Genomic DNA, 15,439 nt, shown 5'->3' with positions numbered 1-15,439 from the left:
TTTCTAAATAATTCATATTTAATAGTCGTAGACTGCACTTTTTCCTTACGGTCAGTTTGGGGGTAAAATAATAATTTAACACAACAGTTTGATTGTGCAACATTGATGGTATCAATGAGCGAGAGGTAACAGAAAACTGAGAAGCATTGAAAACAGTTCCAATATGACAATCGAGTAATCAATATCTATATAAATACATGCAAACATAGATATATGAAACATGTACGAGTAGCTAAGTCTAGGAGAATCGGTACGCGTGAAAGTGTGAGAAATTAATAATTAAATTTTTGAAGCACCAGAAAGTATCTGTGATTTAGCGAATGGATATCCTCTTTTTCATTTATGCAATTCGGATTACTCTTCACGTGGATCTTCTCAGAAATTAAACATTTATCATAAGGAGATTCAAAACCCAGTATTTTTGTATTATCCCTGTCGAAAACATGGTTAAATTTTGTCTGGTGTTTGTTGATAACAGATTCACTTTTCCCACACTTGACATATTCGTTGACACGAGTTTTTAAAGAACTCTTGGTCTCCCTTATATAACAGGCGCCGCAGTTTTATCTAAATTGCTACGGTCCCACTTTATTCTACAATCTTTACCGAGTTTTATAATCGATTTCAAAGTAGGTTTAAGTAAAGGTAACGTAACTATATTAAATTTTTTTAGTGATATAGATAATTTATCAAACATGTTTGGTATATATGGTAAACAAACTATCAGACGTGCAATAAATTCACAGAAAAAACTAAGAATAAAATTTGTTGCATGAAATTTTTTTAAGCGATAAAGTTTTGCTTAGCCAACTTCGCGTCTTTCATAAAATATGTGTTTGTCATGGAAAAACAAAAAAACACAGTAACACAAGATGATAAATTTTAAATGTACGAGGTGTGTTCAAAAAGTAAGGAGACTTTTCAATTTTCGCGGGCTACGTACATTCAAGTTTTAAATTTTTTGTTTTGTTGTGTTGGTACACTCTTCACGATCATATGTTCACAGTTTTGACTATATAGCTCGTGTTGTTTTTCTGGCAGAGGTGTAAAAGGTTAGAAGGGTTTGGTATGCTCGGCGATTTTCTTTTTTCGAAATAAATGGAGCAAAGAGTTTGCATTAAATTTTGTGTGATAAATGGAATCCAGTGCTCTAAAACTCTTGAAATGTTGACAGTTGCAAACGGTGAGTCCACTCTGAGTAAGAAAAATGTTATAAGTGGTTCAAGCTGTTCCAAGAAGGCCGAGAGGATGTCGAAGACGAACCTCGCCCTGGACTCACTGTCTTCTTTGATTACCGTGGCGTAGTGCATCAGGAATTTTTACCATAAGGTCGTACGGTCAATAAGGAGTATTACCTTCAAGTTATGCGCCGTTTGCGAGAGGCGATACGCAAAAAACGTCCGGAACTTTTGAAAAACAATTCGTGGCTTTTGCATCACGATAATGCACCTGCTCATTCATCGTTACTTGTGAAAGATTTTCTGACCAAAAACAGCACCACACTCATGCCTCAGCCTCCATATTCACCGGATTTGGCCCCCAGTGACTTTTTTCTTTTCCCAAAACTGAAGAGACCCATGAAAGGACATCGATTTTCAACGATTGAGGAGATAAAAACTGCATCGCTGAAAGAACTCAAGGCTATACCACAAAATGATTATCAGAAGTGCTTCGATGATTGGAAAAAGCGTTGGCACAAGTGTATTATATCTGAGGGTGTTACATTGAAGGAGACAACATAAATATTGAGGAATAAATGAATATCTTATTGTATAATGAATAATGAATATCACCTTATTTTTTGAACACACCTCGTAGATGAATTTCATTTTTGCATTAAATTAAGTAAGTTACTTAATTTCAACCAGAAATGGAACTTCAGTGCAGTGTATCGTATCTGATATACGAGTAATATGATAATTAATTGACAGATATGTTGAGTTTGGGATGATTTTCAGTCGCGTGCTCTGAAATTCAATTTGTGCAGGCAAAAAGGCGTGCGCGAAATGCGATGCGGCGATGCGCAAACACTCGAACGGATTTCGGCGATTTTAGAACAGGAGCCAAGAGATTAGCTTAAAGTAGCCAATATTGTGTCGATAGAGCTGGATAGTAGCGATCAACACTGAGCTCGTGATAGTTGTTTCGTCAATGTTTCCTATTTTGATATATGTACTCAGATCTATAACGGATTTTGAATATAAATAGAATAACGGTACATATGTGATACAAAGGATATGAGAAAGGATTGAAGATTGACGCTCTGTGCCTAGTAGCTTCTAATGGATATAAGTGCCTTGTTTAGTGTCATTAAGTTCTTTTTTCCTTCTACTAATCTCATAGACTTGGAGGATAAAACAACTTGGTTTATTAGACATGAATGAATAATTTATTCAATGCCCACCTTAAAAGAAAATTTATTTGCAAAAATTATTCAATTTTTAATTTTATATTCATTTCATGTTCCTAATAACTGAACGATAGCGCATAAATTTTATGAATTTCAACAATCAGCTGACTTACATTAACCTATAAGTTTCATTTCACACACACGCGTTGACGGAAAGTCAACAATCTTTCTGTCTTAAATTAACCTATAAAGTACATTTTACGTACATAAAGCAGCTGACTTTCAACCAAGCGCGTTACTTAAAGTCATGTTATCATTATCAGTTGACTTACAACTGGCGAATGATTCTTTTGGTTACATCTGAAAGTCAACCGCCTCTTTCTACTAAAATTCCGATTCTTTTATTACTGTGAAAGTTTAACCGATATTTATCTGAAGTTTATCCTGTGAAGTTAATTTTTTTTGCAGATAATCTTTCGTCGAAAAACGATGTAAAGTTTATCTTCTGTTTTTTCTGTGTTTTGGTTTACACAGAGCATCTTTTTCTTTGGTTTTTGTTGTATATATGAATTTCTTCATACAGACTTTAATTTGTTTTTTGATCAATTTTGAAGGATAATCATTTGTTATGTTCTTTAAACAGGTGCGTGTGAAAAGCTTTGGCGCGAATATAAAGATTGCCAGGTTATTTTCACACATAACAATATATAATGGGGAGGCAGCGAAAGAAAATTGTTTTTGCTTCAATTACATGAAACCAATTATTGTTGAAAACGATAATATTTACAACAATCTTAGTAACGGATGAATAAGATAGTAATTATGAGTTGGATAGTGGTATTTGTGATGTAAATTTTAATGAATGTTCGAGGCCCAAAAAAATGCCACCTAAAATACAGTGAAACTGTAATTATAATTTATTGAAAAAGTTCCTAGGGTTAGGTAGCCCTCTAAGAACAACCGGAGATCGAAGTATTAACTTATTTGAACAAAAATGAACTATATCTGTCGAAATCTACAGCTATGATTGTTCCGTAGCATATGTCGATAGGTAAGTACGAAACTAGGTTATGCGACAATTAATGTCTTCGAAAGTATCAAAGCACAGTGACTTGATCATTGGAATGGCAAACGGAGTCAAAGTAATGAACCGTAAATGAAAGGTAAGAAAGCAAAAAAAAAAGAATGTTAAAGAAAAACGAAAGAAAAAAAAGAATAGTCACTGCCAATGTATGATTTCTAATAAAGCATTCGTATCTTCTGCTAAAAATCTAACGAAACTCTTCCTGAAATAATGCTGTGAGGAAGACTCTCTAATATAAGGTGGAAGTTTATTCCACAGGCGGGCACCCCTTATCATAAACGACCTTTCCATTTTGCAAGTTCTAAGTTTTAGAATTTTAAGAAGTAAACCTCTGTCACGAAGTCTTGTCTGGTTCGGATCTGCATCGACAAAGGCGAACAGCTCAAATAAGTATTGAGGGGTCTCATCTGCAAGTATAGAGTATAATAGATTTCCCATGGAAAATTTCCTTCTTTTAGCCACTGTCAGAAACTCAGCTCTTTGCCGATATGAAGAAATGTGCTCATTTTGGGTAAATTATAAATAAAACGGATACATGCATTTAGGGATCGTTCCAATTTTCCATCAAGTTTATCCGTGATGTCATCGAGTGCAATGCAACCATAATCAAAAAAAGGTAGGATGAGGCTTTTAACTAATAGAATCCTGGTCGAAGTAGGGAGGGAATCTTTCTTTTTATGTAGCTGCTGTAAAATTCTAAAGGTGTTTCTCGAGATGCTTATAACGTGTTTTTTCCAGGACAGAGTTCGGTTCGTCGAAAATCCTAAATCTTTAACCACATCTAGGAAGGGAATTGGTGCATTGCCGACCTTGATAGGGGGATATGATTTCAGCTGTACTAAGGAGGGGAAGGCAGAAGGCCCAATGACAATCGCGCGAGTTTTTATCGGATTTAACATGAACCCGTTAGCCACAGCCCAGTGTGCAACCAAGTCTATATCGATTTGAACCATGCCTAGCATATTTTCTAGATCTGACACCGGTCCTGAAAAGTAGAGTTTAATGTCATCTGCATATTTATGGTATTTGCAGAATTGCAGCTCACCACCTAGATCAGAAGTGTAGATATTGAATAAAGTAGGAGCTAGAGAAGACCCTTGGGGAACCCCCCTCTTTACCTTGATCCAGTTAGACAGGTCGCCTTTACTGTTCTGGATACATTCCCATCTATTGCTCAAGTAAGGCTCAAACCATTTAATAACTGAACTAGATAATTTGAAAGACTCAAATTTTTGAAGTAGGAGAGTATGGTTTACCGAGTCAAATGCCTTGGAGAAATCAAATAGAACCACCACTGTGACTTCTTTTGTATCCATTGCCAATTTGATCTCGGTAATGAATTTGAGTGACGCTGTTAAGGTGCTGTATTTAGCTCTAAACCCGGACTGAAAAGGGTCTAATAGTTTTTTGGTATCTATAAAATCTGTCAGCTGGCGATGAACTATCCGTTCAAGCGGTTCAGACAATGCATTCAAGATAGAGATGGGACGGAAGTAACTCGATGAAGATGGCTTTGAAATCTTGGGTATCGGGCGAATGACTGCCATTTTCCAGCTATCTGGAAAACTGCCAGCCTGTAGCGAGAAGTTATAAATTTGCAAAATAAGCGGAAAAATGACGGGCAAGGCATGTCTGATCATTTTAATAGAGATGCCATCAGGGCCAATAGAATTTGAGTGAACTTCTGAAATCGCGTCCATTAGAGACAATGGGGAGATGTCCGAGAAGAAGAGGTACTGTCATCAAAAGGATCTCCTCGCGGAGCAAAGGCTTTATCCGCTATAGGAGGCTGATTGAGTGGTGAGAACGCCTGCTGGAAGTACGAAGGCATGAAGTCCACGTCAAGGTCTTAGCGCTTAGGAAGAATTAGACGCAAATTTCGCAGTTAGATTATTAGATGTATTTAGATTCGTGTTTAAATCTTCCATTAAAATGATGTTATCATAATTAGGAACAAGCTCAAAAATATTTTATTCCAATTCCTTGTTATGATTCGCATTGGGGAGTTTGTAAATCACCCCAACTAATAATTGATCTGTCCCGCCTGAGACTGCAATAAATAGATAATCTGCTATTGGATAATTTGCTTCAGGACTAGTGCAAACCACGTGGCCTGAGAGGCTTGCATGTAAATAAAAGAAAAACCCCACCTCCCCTTCTCCCCTCTCTGTCCTGACGAAAAAGTAAATAATTATAAATTACAACGGCACTAGAGGGGGTATCACGTTTTAACCACGTCTCTGAAATTGCAATGATATTTGAATCACGAGAGCTGAAAAAATGTTTGAACTCAAGAAAATGGACCAGGAGAGACTGAGCATTGACGTAGCAAATTTTGAGCTTATCCATTTGTGTAAAAGCAGGTACGAGACATAAGAGACAGGCAGAAGCACTTAGGAGACCCGTCAAGGCATGTGAAAAGCAAAATTCCGAACCAAGCCCTCCAGAGAACACTATAGAAAATATAAGTACAGTGACGTTCATCAAAGGTGCCCCTCTGAGGATTGACTTCTCACGTATGCTGACACAATAATCGATATAGGCAAGACACGCGCGACCACACCCTCCCTCAAAAGTTACAGAGCTATTCAAATCATAGATGTATTTACGCAAATTAATCCAATGTATCGCACTAAACAATAATTTAACAAAAGCAACTCTTCTATAGCACCGATTTTGGGGATGACGGTGGGTGGAAACTAACTCATTATAGCCTGCTCCGCTTTTGTTTGTTCACGCCTGACATCTCACCTGAGCGACGACCGCAGTCCCGGCGCACCACGCGCAGCTCCTTTTACACCTACCTGTGACGCGGCGTTTGCCATTATGGGATTTTGATCTTCTGCAAATCTGAAGAGGTGTTCCCCGGACAAGAATTCTATATCTACATTCTTTTTTAGACCTTCATAATTTGCTTTTCTTTTTACTGCGAGTTTTATACAAGTTTAATTTATATATCCCTAATTTTTGAACATCCCGATAATTCCTCCCGCTAATTTCTGTACGGTTCACACTTCACCCGGATGGATCCGCCGACTCACCTAGCGCTACTGAACGGTTCCGAGTGCACGCGAGTGCACTCAGTGAGAAACCTGAATGAACCCTAAAGAAGGACGCGACAATGTTCCCCCACCACTAGCCCTCAGTGCTGATGGAATGTAACTGCAATACCAAGGAATACAAAAAATTTACCAGTAATTGCCAGTAATCGCAGTAAAAAGCGGTAATTCTTAAATTTCTTACAGAAAAAAGTGTTTCAAAGTCAAATATTTTATTTACATAATAAACTAAACCTTCTATTCACTTATTTTGTAATTTTCTACACATAAAACATGTATAATATGTTATAATAATAAGAAATTCATTAAGTTTAGAGATCAGCAGGCGACAAAGCTCTTGAAACTTTGATATTTTTGGCGGGTAATTCAAATTGCTATTAGGGAAATTAATATCAACTACTTAATAAATAAGACTAAAATTAATGTCCTCCATGTACATTATACTTGCTAAGAAAATCTTAGTTAAAGAATACATTAATAAATTCGTCTGAATTTTGTATAAAATGTCTAGCATAAAAGTTATTTTCTGAATATTATTAATATGCGCTTATAAGACAAATAGTTAAACAGTGTGCAACCTGTTAAAACAGCTTTGTTGCTAAACGGGTTTTACAACTTGTGTCCAAAAATTTCATTTTTTCTAAATATATTTTTATAACAAGAGTTTATAAAAAATGAGTAGATCTTTTTTGGTGGAACAACTTTTGTCTTTTCATTTTTTTTCGTTTGTCATGCCGTTTTTCAAAAATATAATATTTTATTTTTATTCTTATTTTTACTTTTATTTTTACGTTTAAAAGGAAATGGACTTGCCCTATCTCATAATTAATAATAACAGATTTGTAGATCCTTTTAGGGTAAACAACTTTTGCATAGTAACTTTTTGTCTTACCTTGCGTCGCTTTTCAAAAAATTTTGTTTTATTTTAGTTTTAATGATACTTTTTACGGTATACAACTTTAACCTTGTTCTTTCATAGCCTGTGTCATTTGTCCAAAATTTTAATTTAAAAAATGTTAATACTTTTTACAAATAATACAAATACTATACTATAGGATACTAATAGGAAATAGGATACAACGTATCCTATAAAAAAGTGGTTCAGAACAAACTTTCAGAACATTTTTGGATGTACAATTTTTGTTCATTCATTCATTTTTTTCGTATCTTGCATAGTTTACCGCAAAATGAAAATTTTTATTTTTTATTATTTATTGCGCAATCCTAATTTTAATTTTTGAGTTTTCAAGAAATTTTCAAAAGTTGTCTTGAAAATCTTGTAGGGTTTTCAAAAAGAAACGCTTTCCTTCTCTTTACTTTTTTTATGTAGTACATTGCCTGCACCAAAATGTTCATTTTTATTTTATTTTCCTCAATTTTTAAAATGCTATAAGTCTCAGAATTTTTATTAGCAAAAAACGTGTTAAGGTTACATTTTTAGTATTCATGCAGAAGTTATCCGACATAAAAATAATACCTTCTTATTTATATGAGAATGTAAAAAAATTAAACATTTGAATATTTAAAAAATTTTGCCTTCTGTATTTCTTGCAGCACGAAGATTAGTTTTAGTTTTATTCTTTCAGGAGTTTACATAGATTTCCCTAACTGTAATTTAAATCCACTGCCCAAAATCTTACAGTTTCGAGAGTTTTGTCGTCTGCTGCTCTCAATAAATATGATTTTTTATAGCTTACAGACCAAAGTAAAATAATTTTTTAAAAAGTTTAAAACTGCAAATTTTCTTTTTAAAAAATTCATTTTTTATTACACACTTTTGCATTTGGAACTACGCACATTAATTCGGACTACAAAATGTGGGCCGGACTGTGCAAGATTTTAGGTCCTGAAGAAATTATAATATTCTACACTTGTAAAACCAAATTCTTAATGTTATTCACGCATTTAATTTTCTAAAACTAATTTTATCAAGGCCTTGTTTGTTTGTGATTCGCGGACTTGAAAATATCTTACGTAAGAAATCGTTTTCATCCGATACCCCCCCCCCCCCCCCCATTTAATAGACCACAGAAAAATTGTTGAGTAATCATTTTATAATTTAAGAATATCATATATTTTTCAGCTTTGCCCTGTTTTTAAATTTTTTGTTTGATATTCATTGTAATGTGTTATCAATGAGGCAAAAAGGTTAAAACCGATGATCTCTATACAAAAAATGGCTTATAATACATCATACGAGACTAATGCAACTGTGCAGAAAATAACGCAGATGTGGAAAATGTTAATAATTCTTTCACGAAACTTTAGGAATTCTCAAAACAATGTCGGTTCTTTTTAATATTATTTTTTCAATGATTGAATGTTACAGAATGATTCTCAAAGAAGAGAACATAGCTTTTCCTACAAAGTACAAAAAGGGTTGGTTTTCGTCGAAAGTCATAGGTCGACATCTTTTTACAAAGAATTAAAATAAATAAGTAGAATAACACAAAATAAAATTATTATTAATAAAAACATGTGAACCAAAAATATATTATTATATACTTTTGTTAAAATCTATAGATCTCTGGTGAAAAATGTTTACAATAAATACAAATAATGAAAACCATGTTTACAGGAAGCTACAAAAGAATACATTACAATATAAAAAAAGTTACAAAAAAGTACAACTTCTGCTGTCTATATCTCGGATAAGTTTTAATTTCTTACAAGAATTTATGAAAAAGCACAACTACCAAAATCCACAGTAGCACACGAGGGGTGTACCACTCAGGATTCATTTGAAATCGTTCGAACAAAATTAACGAATTCGTGTGAACCCTAACGATTTTGATGAATTCTGACCAATTGGTGTTAAGAGGTGAATAAAAACTGTCTCACGGCAACAAGTGATTATTTTTTGACATAGGATGACAAATTTTTAGAATGTTGCATTTATATAATTTTAAATTAAGATGTGTAAATGATAGCTTTTACAAAGAATGTTCTATGTTTAAGCATCAAGGAAATGGTAGAATAGTACAAATTAATAAGCGTTATTAAAAAACAAAAAAAGGAAGTTTTGAGTTTTTTTAAATATATATTTAAATATTACCTATCGTAATATTTAGTAAATATACATATTTATGAATGAATGAGAGAATGTGTTTTATTCTGGTGATATGGCCCAATATAAATAAAAATGGATTCAGATATCAATGAATCTTTATTCGTCAATTTTAATTGATATAACCAACGTACGTTTCAACCTAGCTGCAGGTCTTCTTCAAGGTAATACATTACCTAATCTGTACAATTTTGATATTAAAATCCAAAACAAGACATTTCAATTGTGCTTTATTCCTTACAAAGGAGCATAATTTTGGAGTGAGCCCATTTTTTAAATTGTCAGAAGTTTAAAATTTTTGTTTGTATACTTAATTTGAAATGTCCTTTTTTTAATATATAAGACAAACATATCAAAACTTTAAAATTTGAAGCCTCAGAATTAAAATAGGCTCCAAATTATATAATATTAACTACATTTTAAAAATCAATTTTAACCACAACAGTTACTTATTGTTTGGAAGGACAAACATGGACTCTATTTTTATTTATATTGGACCGTATTACCAGACTAAAACACATTCTCTCATTAATTATATTAACGGTAGAAGAAATTTCACAGTGTGGATAAACTCTAATCACTGAATTCTTAATATTTATGAATGCTCCAAATTTAAGTTTTTATTTGTTTAATAACAATGACTGTTGTTTAATATTCTATCATTCCTTCAAAGATTAAACATAGAAGCTTTCCTTTATAATAACGATCATTTGCAGATCTTAATTTCAAATGATCAAATTGCAATATTCTAAATATTTGTCATCTTAATTCGAAAGCGAACACTTCTTGGTTGCAATTTTCTGAAGTTCTGGTAGATTCTTCTACTTATCAATTCTTCTAGTTGTACTTTCATACATTTTTACAGGAAATTAAGCCTAAAATAAAATAAAACAATATGCAGAAAAAGCACAAATTTGTCCAAATAATAGAAAAAATTGTAATTTGTACTTTCATGTTTTTCTGTTTATATTTTCATGTAAAAAATGTTACATATCTAAAAAAAAAATTATTATACTTCGTAATGAACGAAGAAAGAATTAAATATAAACTTCGAATATTATTAACTTCTAAAGAGACTTTTTTTCTCAAATGTAGTTTGCAGCATATTTCTAAAAAAATTTTAAATGCAATTATTAATAGCACAAGAAAAATGAAGTAAATCTTCGGAATTTTAACAACGGTTTTTTTGTTTTTGAAATTTTTTAAGTCGCTATTGATTGATCAATAATTATCATCAAAAATTCTCTAATAGGTCAATCTACGATTCTCCAATATGCGAACAATTAACACAAAATACTTTTATATTCAGAGATTTAGAAAAATCCTTTTAAAAACAATGTAAATAATTTTTTAAAGAAATTTAAAAGCGATATTGGTAGGTTATGGTAGGTCAGTCGAAGCGTCTCGAGGGCGCGAACAAATTTAGCATATCATTGATGTTGTATTCCCATTATTAAATTTTTTTCCTCGTATTAACAGGATAAACAATATATTTTTTTAAATTATACATCGGTTTTTCTAGATGATAAAAATCGTAGAAGATTCGTCAATAGTTCATTCAACGAGTCTTAAAGACGCAAACAAACATGTCAGATACATTACTGTAGTACACTTAAGTTCAGATCAATTTTAATTCAGAAAACTATTCCTGTGTTTAATGCAAGAAAATTGTAAGATATACACATCTATTTAAAAATCTTGATTTCATTGTGTAACCTTATTCAGAAAACAGTAAACACAGTAACATTACATTTTCATGCTTGCATTGAAAATTTTAAAAATGTTCGCTTCATGTACTGTTCGCGCTGATCTATATGGTAAGACCTGACCGAAAACAATATGAAATTATTATCTATATTATTTATATTTTAAAAAGTGTGAATTGCAAAGAAATATAGCAAAAATGTTATTATTGTTAATTATCATCTAAAATTTGTGAGTTTTTCCATAAATCATTCAAATCGCTTTTCAAAATACCAGTGTTTCAACTAGAAGTTGAAAAAGTAATTTTTGAGTTGATACCTTCAAAAACAATCAAAAGATACAAGTTAATTAAAATTAATTATCATTTATTATTCCTGATATAAATGCATTTTATATTTTTATAGAATGATATAAATTAAAAAATTACATTTCATTTTTGGTATTTTATAAATCATAGATAATTTTTAATGTTTAAGATGAGGGGAATTACATAATTAGTTTTCTCGACTAAACTTTAGGTTCTTTAACGCGACCAATAAATAGAGATCCACCAGACTTGCTTCTCAAAACTGTCAAGAAAGGCTTGTCAACAGTAAAGATCGCTGATTCCCATACTCTTGCAGATTTAAGAAGAATTTTGATTCCTATGAAAGAAATATTTTGTTAAGTACTGTTTATGTTTATTGATTTGTTACTTTGGATTATTTCATTCTATGTTAATTATTTTTTCTACATATATTGTGCAAACTACTATATAATCAGAAATAATTGTGAAGTGTGTTTTAAACAAGATTCACCATTTCAGCTAACACAGATAAGCATTAAGTACTACCATGCATAGTATATGTGTTTGTTCAATAGTGAAAATAAGTTCATAATCATTCATTTTGGGCTATATTTACCTTGCTAGTATAATATAAATTGAACAAATAAAATTAATTTAATAATAAATATTCCTTTCCCACCCAATTCATTAAATTTTTTACCAAAATAAATAAAGGGGGAAACAAGCGAATTTAAAGTACAGGATATTTGAACTAATGCTAGTATTTTTTCAGCGGGCTACCTGAGTTATTACACCATTAAGCCAATTCCCTTTCGGGGTAGGCGTGACTCACTCGGTGGAGGAAAGGAGTAGTGTGTTCAAGGGATAGAGAATTTTCAGATTGATCCAGAATTCTCGTGTTATTTATGTAAATAACACGTTCGTTCCGCAACACTACTCCGACCCAGGTTGCTGATCAATCTCTCTAGCAATCCCCCCAAGTGAAGATCCTCACAAAGTTGTTATATAAGATTCCCCACTTGGGTCCATTAGTGGCCAAGGTCTTTTATTTCAGGCGTCATTCACTCTATTGGCACTCTTTTTATTAACTATTTGCCCCCATACTTTTCTGTCCTGGCATACTATTCTAGCTTCTTTTATGTCCATGCATTTTTTCATGCAGGCTTTCGTGTTTCTGTCTGAACCATCTTAACCGATTTCTTTCCCACGTGTCTACTAGCGTCTCTTCTGCACCACATTCTTTTAGAATTATCTCGTTACTTTGTCCATCAGAGTTTTCCCACATATTATGCGCATGAATCTCATGTCACTTGCGTTAATTTAACTGTTCTCTTTTTCTTGATAAGTCCATGTCTTGCTACCGTATAGTACAGTCGGTAGAAATATAGAATTATGTATTGCCATTTTAGCTTTTTTTGATATATTTTTACTTCTGATAAGGGGACCTGATCTACCAATAACCTTCTTACCTTCATTTATGTATCTATCTAATTCCTCATCTATCTTCCCGTCCCTAGTAAATAAGCTACCAAGGTATACGAACTTATCAACTTGTTCAATTCTCTCATCATTTAATAAAATATTGCATAGTGTTTTCTCACTCTTTCCTTCGAACACCATAGTTTTTGTTTTATTTGCGTTAATTTTGAGGCCCACGCTCTTCATGCTTACATCTAGTTTATTCAACATTCTTTGTAAGTCTTAGATTGACTCTGCCATAACAACCTTATCATCTGCGAACGCTAACCCACGTACCCTTACTGTTTCGAGATCCACACTCTCTTCGTCGAAAAGAGCCATTCTTAAACACTTGTCCATAAATAATATAAATAACCATAAAGACATAACGCATCCTTGTCTAACTCCTTGAATAATATCGAAACAGTCACTCAGTTTCCCATTCACTCTTACACTCGCTTTGCTACCTGTATATATTGTTTTATAGCTTGTAGAAGCCATCCATTGACTCCATACTCTTTCAGGACTTCCCAAAGTTCACTGCTATCTACCTTGTCAAAAGCTTTTTCTAGGTCAACAAATGCACAGAAAACTTTTTTTCCTACTCTCAACCTTTTTTCTGTTATTTGCCTTAAGCTAAATATTTGATCCGTATATGACCTTCCTGGCATAAACCCACTTTGGTCTTCCCAAATCTTTGCTTCGGTTATTTTCATTACCCTACGAATCAGTATTTTTGAGTATATTTTACTTACAGTACTTAATAAGCTAATCCCTCAGTAATTATTGCACTCGCTTTTATCTCCCTTTCTCGTGTATATTGGTACGATAATCGCTTTTCTCCAATCGTTTGGGACGTCTTCTATTTCGAAATATAAATTTATCAATTCGCGCAGTCTATGTGGTATGCACTCACCACCGTGTTTAAGCATTTCAACGTTAATACCGTCTACCCCGGCAGCCTTACCGTTTTTCAAGTTCCTCATTATATCGCGAACCTCAGTGACACAGACTTTCGCCATTGAGTTTTCTATCGCATCGTGTTCAAGATCGCAATTGTGGTGTCCTATAGCTTCATCTCCGAATTGTCTCCTAAATAGTCTCTGAAAGCCTCTAGTATTCCGTCTGAATCATATACCATTTCCCTCCTACTATTTCTCACATTGAGAAATTCTGTACTTTTGTTTCCTTTTATTTTTTTATAAAGCAGTTTCTTGCTTTCTTCAAAGTCGTTTTGTATTTACATCTCTTCTTCTGCTCTAATTGTATCTTTACGTTCCTTAACTAATCGTTTGAGTATCCTGTTTTCGTGTCTATAATCATTTCTACATCTATTTCTTTCCTCATTGCTAAGACCTGCGATGTTCAAAGTTCTCCCGGACGCTTCTCTCTTTGCTTTTTGGGGCAGCCTGAATTTGATCATTCCACCACGCATCACTAGACATTCTTCCTACAACCACACGCTTCGATCATGCATTTAAGAAGGACATCCCGTAACTTTGTCCAGACGCTCTCTATATCTTTGTTCTTTATACGGTCCTCCCATATTGCCCTATCTATGCTTTCGATTATATTATTTTGGAAATCTATTCGCACATCCGGTTTCTGTAGGTTCCCAATTTTTATTCGCGTTTGTTTTGTTCTCTTGATTCTCTTTTTTCTCCATCCCCGACCTAAGTTAATTTTTGAGATCAGAAGGTAATGATCAGTATTGCATTCAGGACCCCTCATGACCCTTGTATCTTTGACTAACTCTCTTAATTTTTCATCGGCAACAACAAAGTCAATTACACTGCGGTTATTTCCTTTAGACCAGGTGTACATGTGAATAACTTTATACCTACACCAAGTATTTGTAATAAAAAGACCCCTTTCTAATTGAATAAGAATAAATAAATATATAATGTAAAATATATGTAATTAGATAAACGTTAAAATAGAAGAGCGTTCCTGGTTTAAGAAAAAACAACACTTAAGTTGTTCATACAAATAAAAGTCTTTGTTCTATAATATTTGTATCATTAGGGGCCGTTCACATATTACGTAACGCGCCAGGGGGAGGGGTGGTCGGGCGATTTGTTACGAAGTGTTACATGGGGGGAGGGGTCATCAACTGCGTTACGTAATGTCGATTTTATGATTTTATGCGATAATCGATTCAAATTTTAGCACGGCTTTTATTAGGTTTATGTTGACAATGAGTTTGTGTTGATATTGGCAGCGCTGCTTATGTCCCTTTTTTATTTTGTTTCTTGTGCAATAATAAATAAACATTTTATAAACTAATCATTCTGAGTTTGAAATTATTAATGTAGAAAACATCAGACAGTAATATTTGAATATTATATAAGTGATATTAGGATGCACACTGTTTGAAACGCTGTAAAATAGCAAAATCAAGATTAGTTACGTTACCGGGGGGGGGGGGGGG

General features: G+C 33.2%; 2 protein-coding genes across 12 annotated transcripts in view; both read right to left on the bottom strand.

Annotated features, from left to right (window-relative positions):
* LOC117171736 (probable chitinase 2) overlaps nucleotides 1-6,447 on the bottom strand; it is a 149,456-nt gene extending 143,009 nt beyond the window's left edge. The window contains exon 1 of the mRNA XM_033359319.1: nucleotides 6,239-6,447. Within this exon, the coding sequence (XP_033215210.1) occupies nucleotides 6,239-6,259 (21 nt within the window). The 5' untranslated portion in view covers nucleotides 6,260-6,447. The remainder of the gene's footprint in view (nucleotides 1-6,238) is intronic.
* LOC117171735 (alaserpin-like) overlaps nucleotides 1-15,439 on the bottom strand; it is a 114,008-nt gene that overhangs the window by 47,103 nt on the left and 51,466 nt on the right. Inside the window, exon 8 of one of the 11 annotated variants that reach the window (XM_033359313.1) lies at nucleotides 11,677-11,908. The exons of the other annotated variants lie outside the window; for them this stretch is intronic. Within the exon in view, the coding sequence (XP_033215204.1) occupies nucleotides 11,772-11,908 (137 nt within the window). The 3' untranslated portion in view covers nucleotides 11,677-11,771. Of the gene's footprint in view, nucleotides 1-11,676; nucleotides 11,909-15,439 lie in introns of those variants that run through there. 11 annotated transcript variants of the gene reach the window in all.

Source organism: Belonocnema kinseyi, chromosome 4 (assembly GCF_010883055.1).
Source record: "Belonocnema kinseyi isolate 2016_QV_RU_SX_M_011 chromosome 4, B_treatae_v1, whole genome shotgun sequence".
In the NCBI taxonomy this organism is placed as follows: domain Eukaryota; kingdom Metazoa; phylum Arthropoda; class Insecta; order Hymenoptera; family Cynipidae; genus Belonocnema; species Belonocnema kinseyi.
This window is presented reverse-complemented; position numbering and strand designations above follow the sequence as displayed.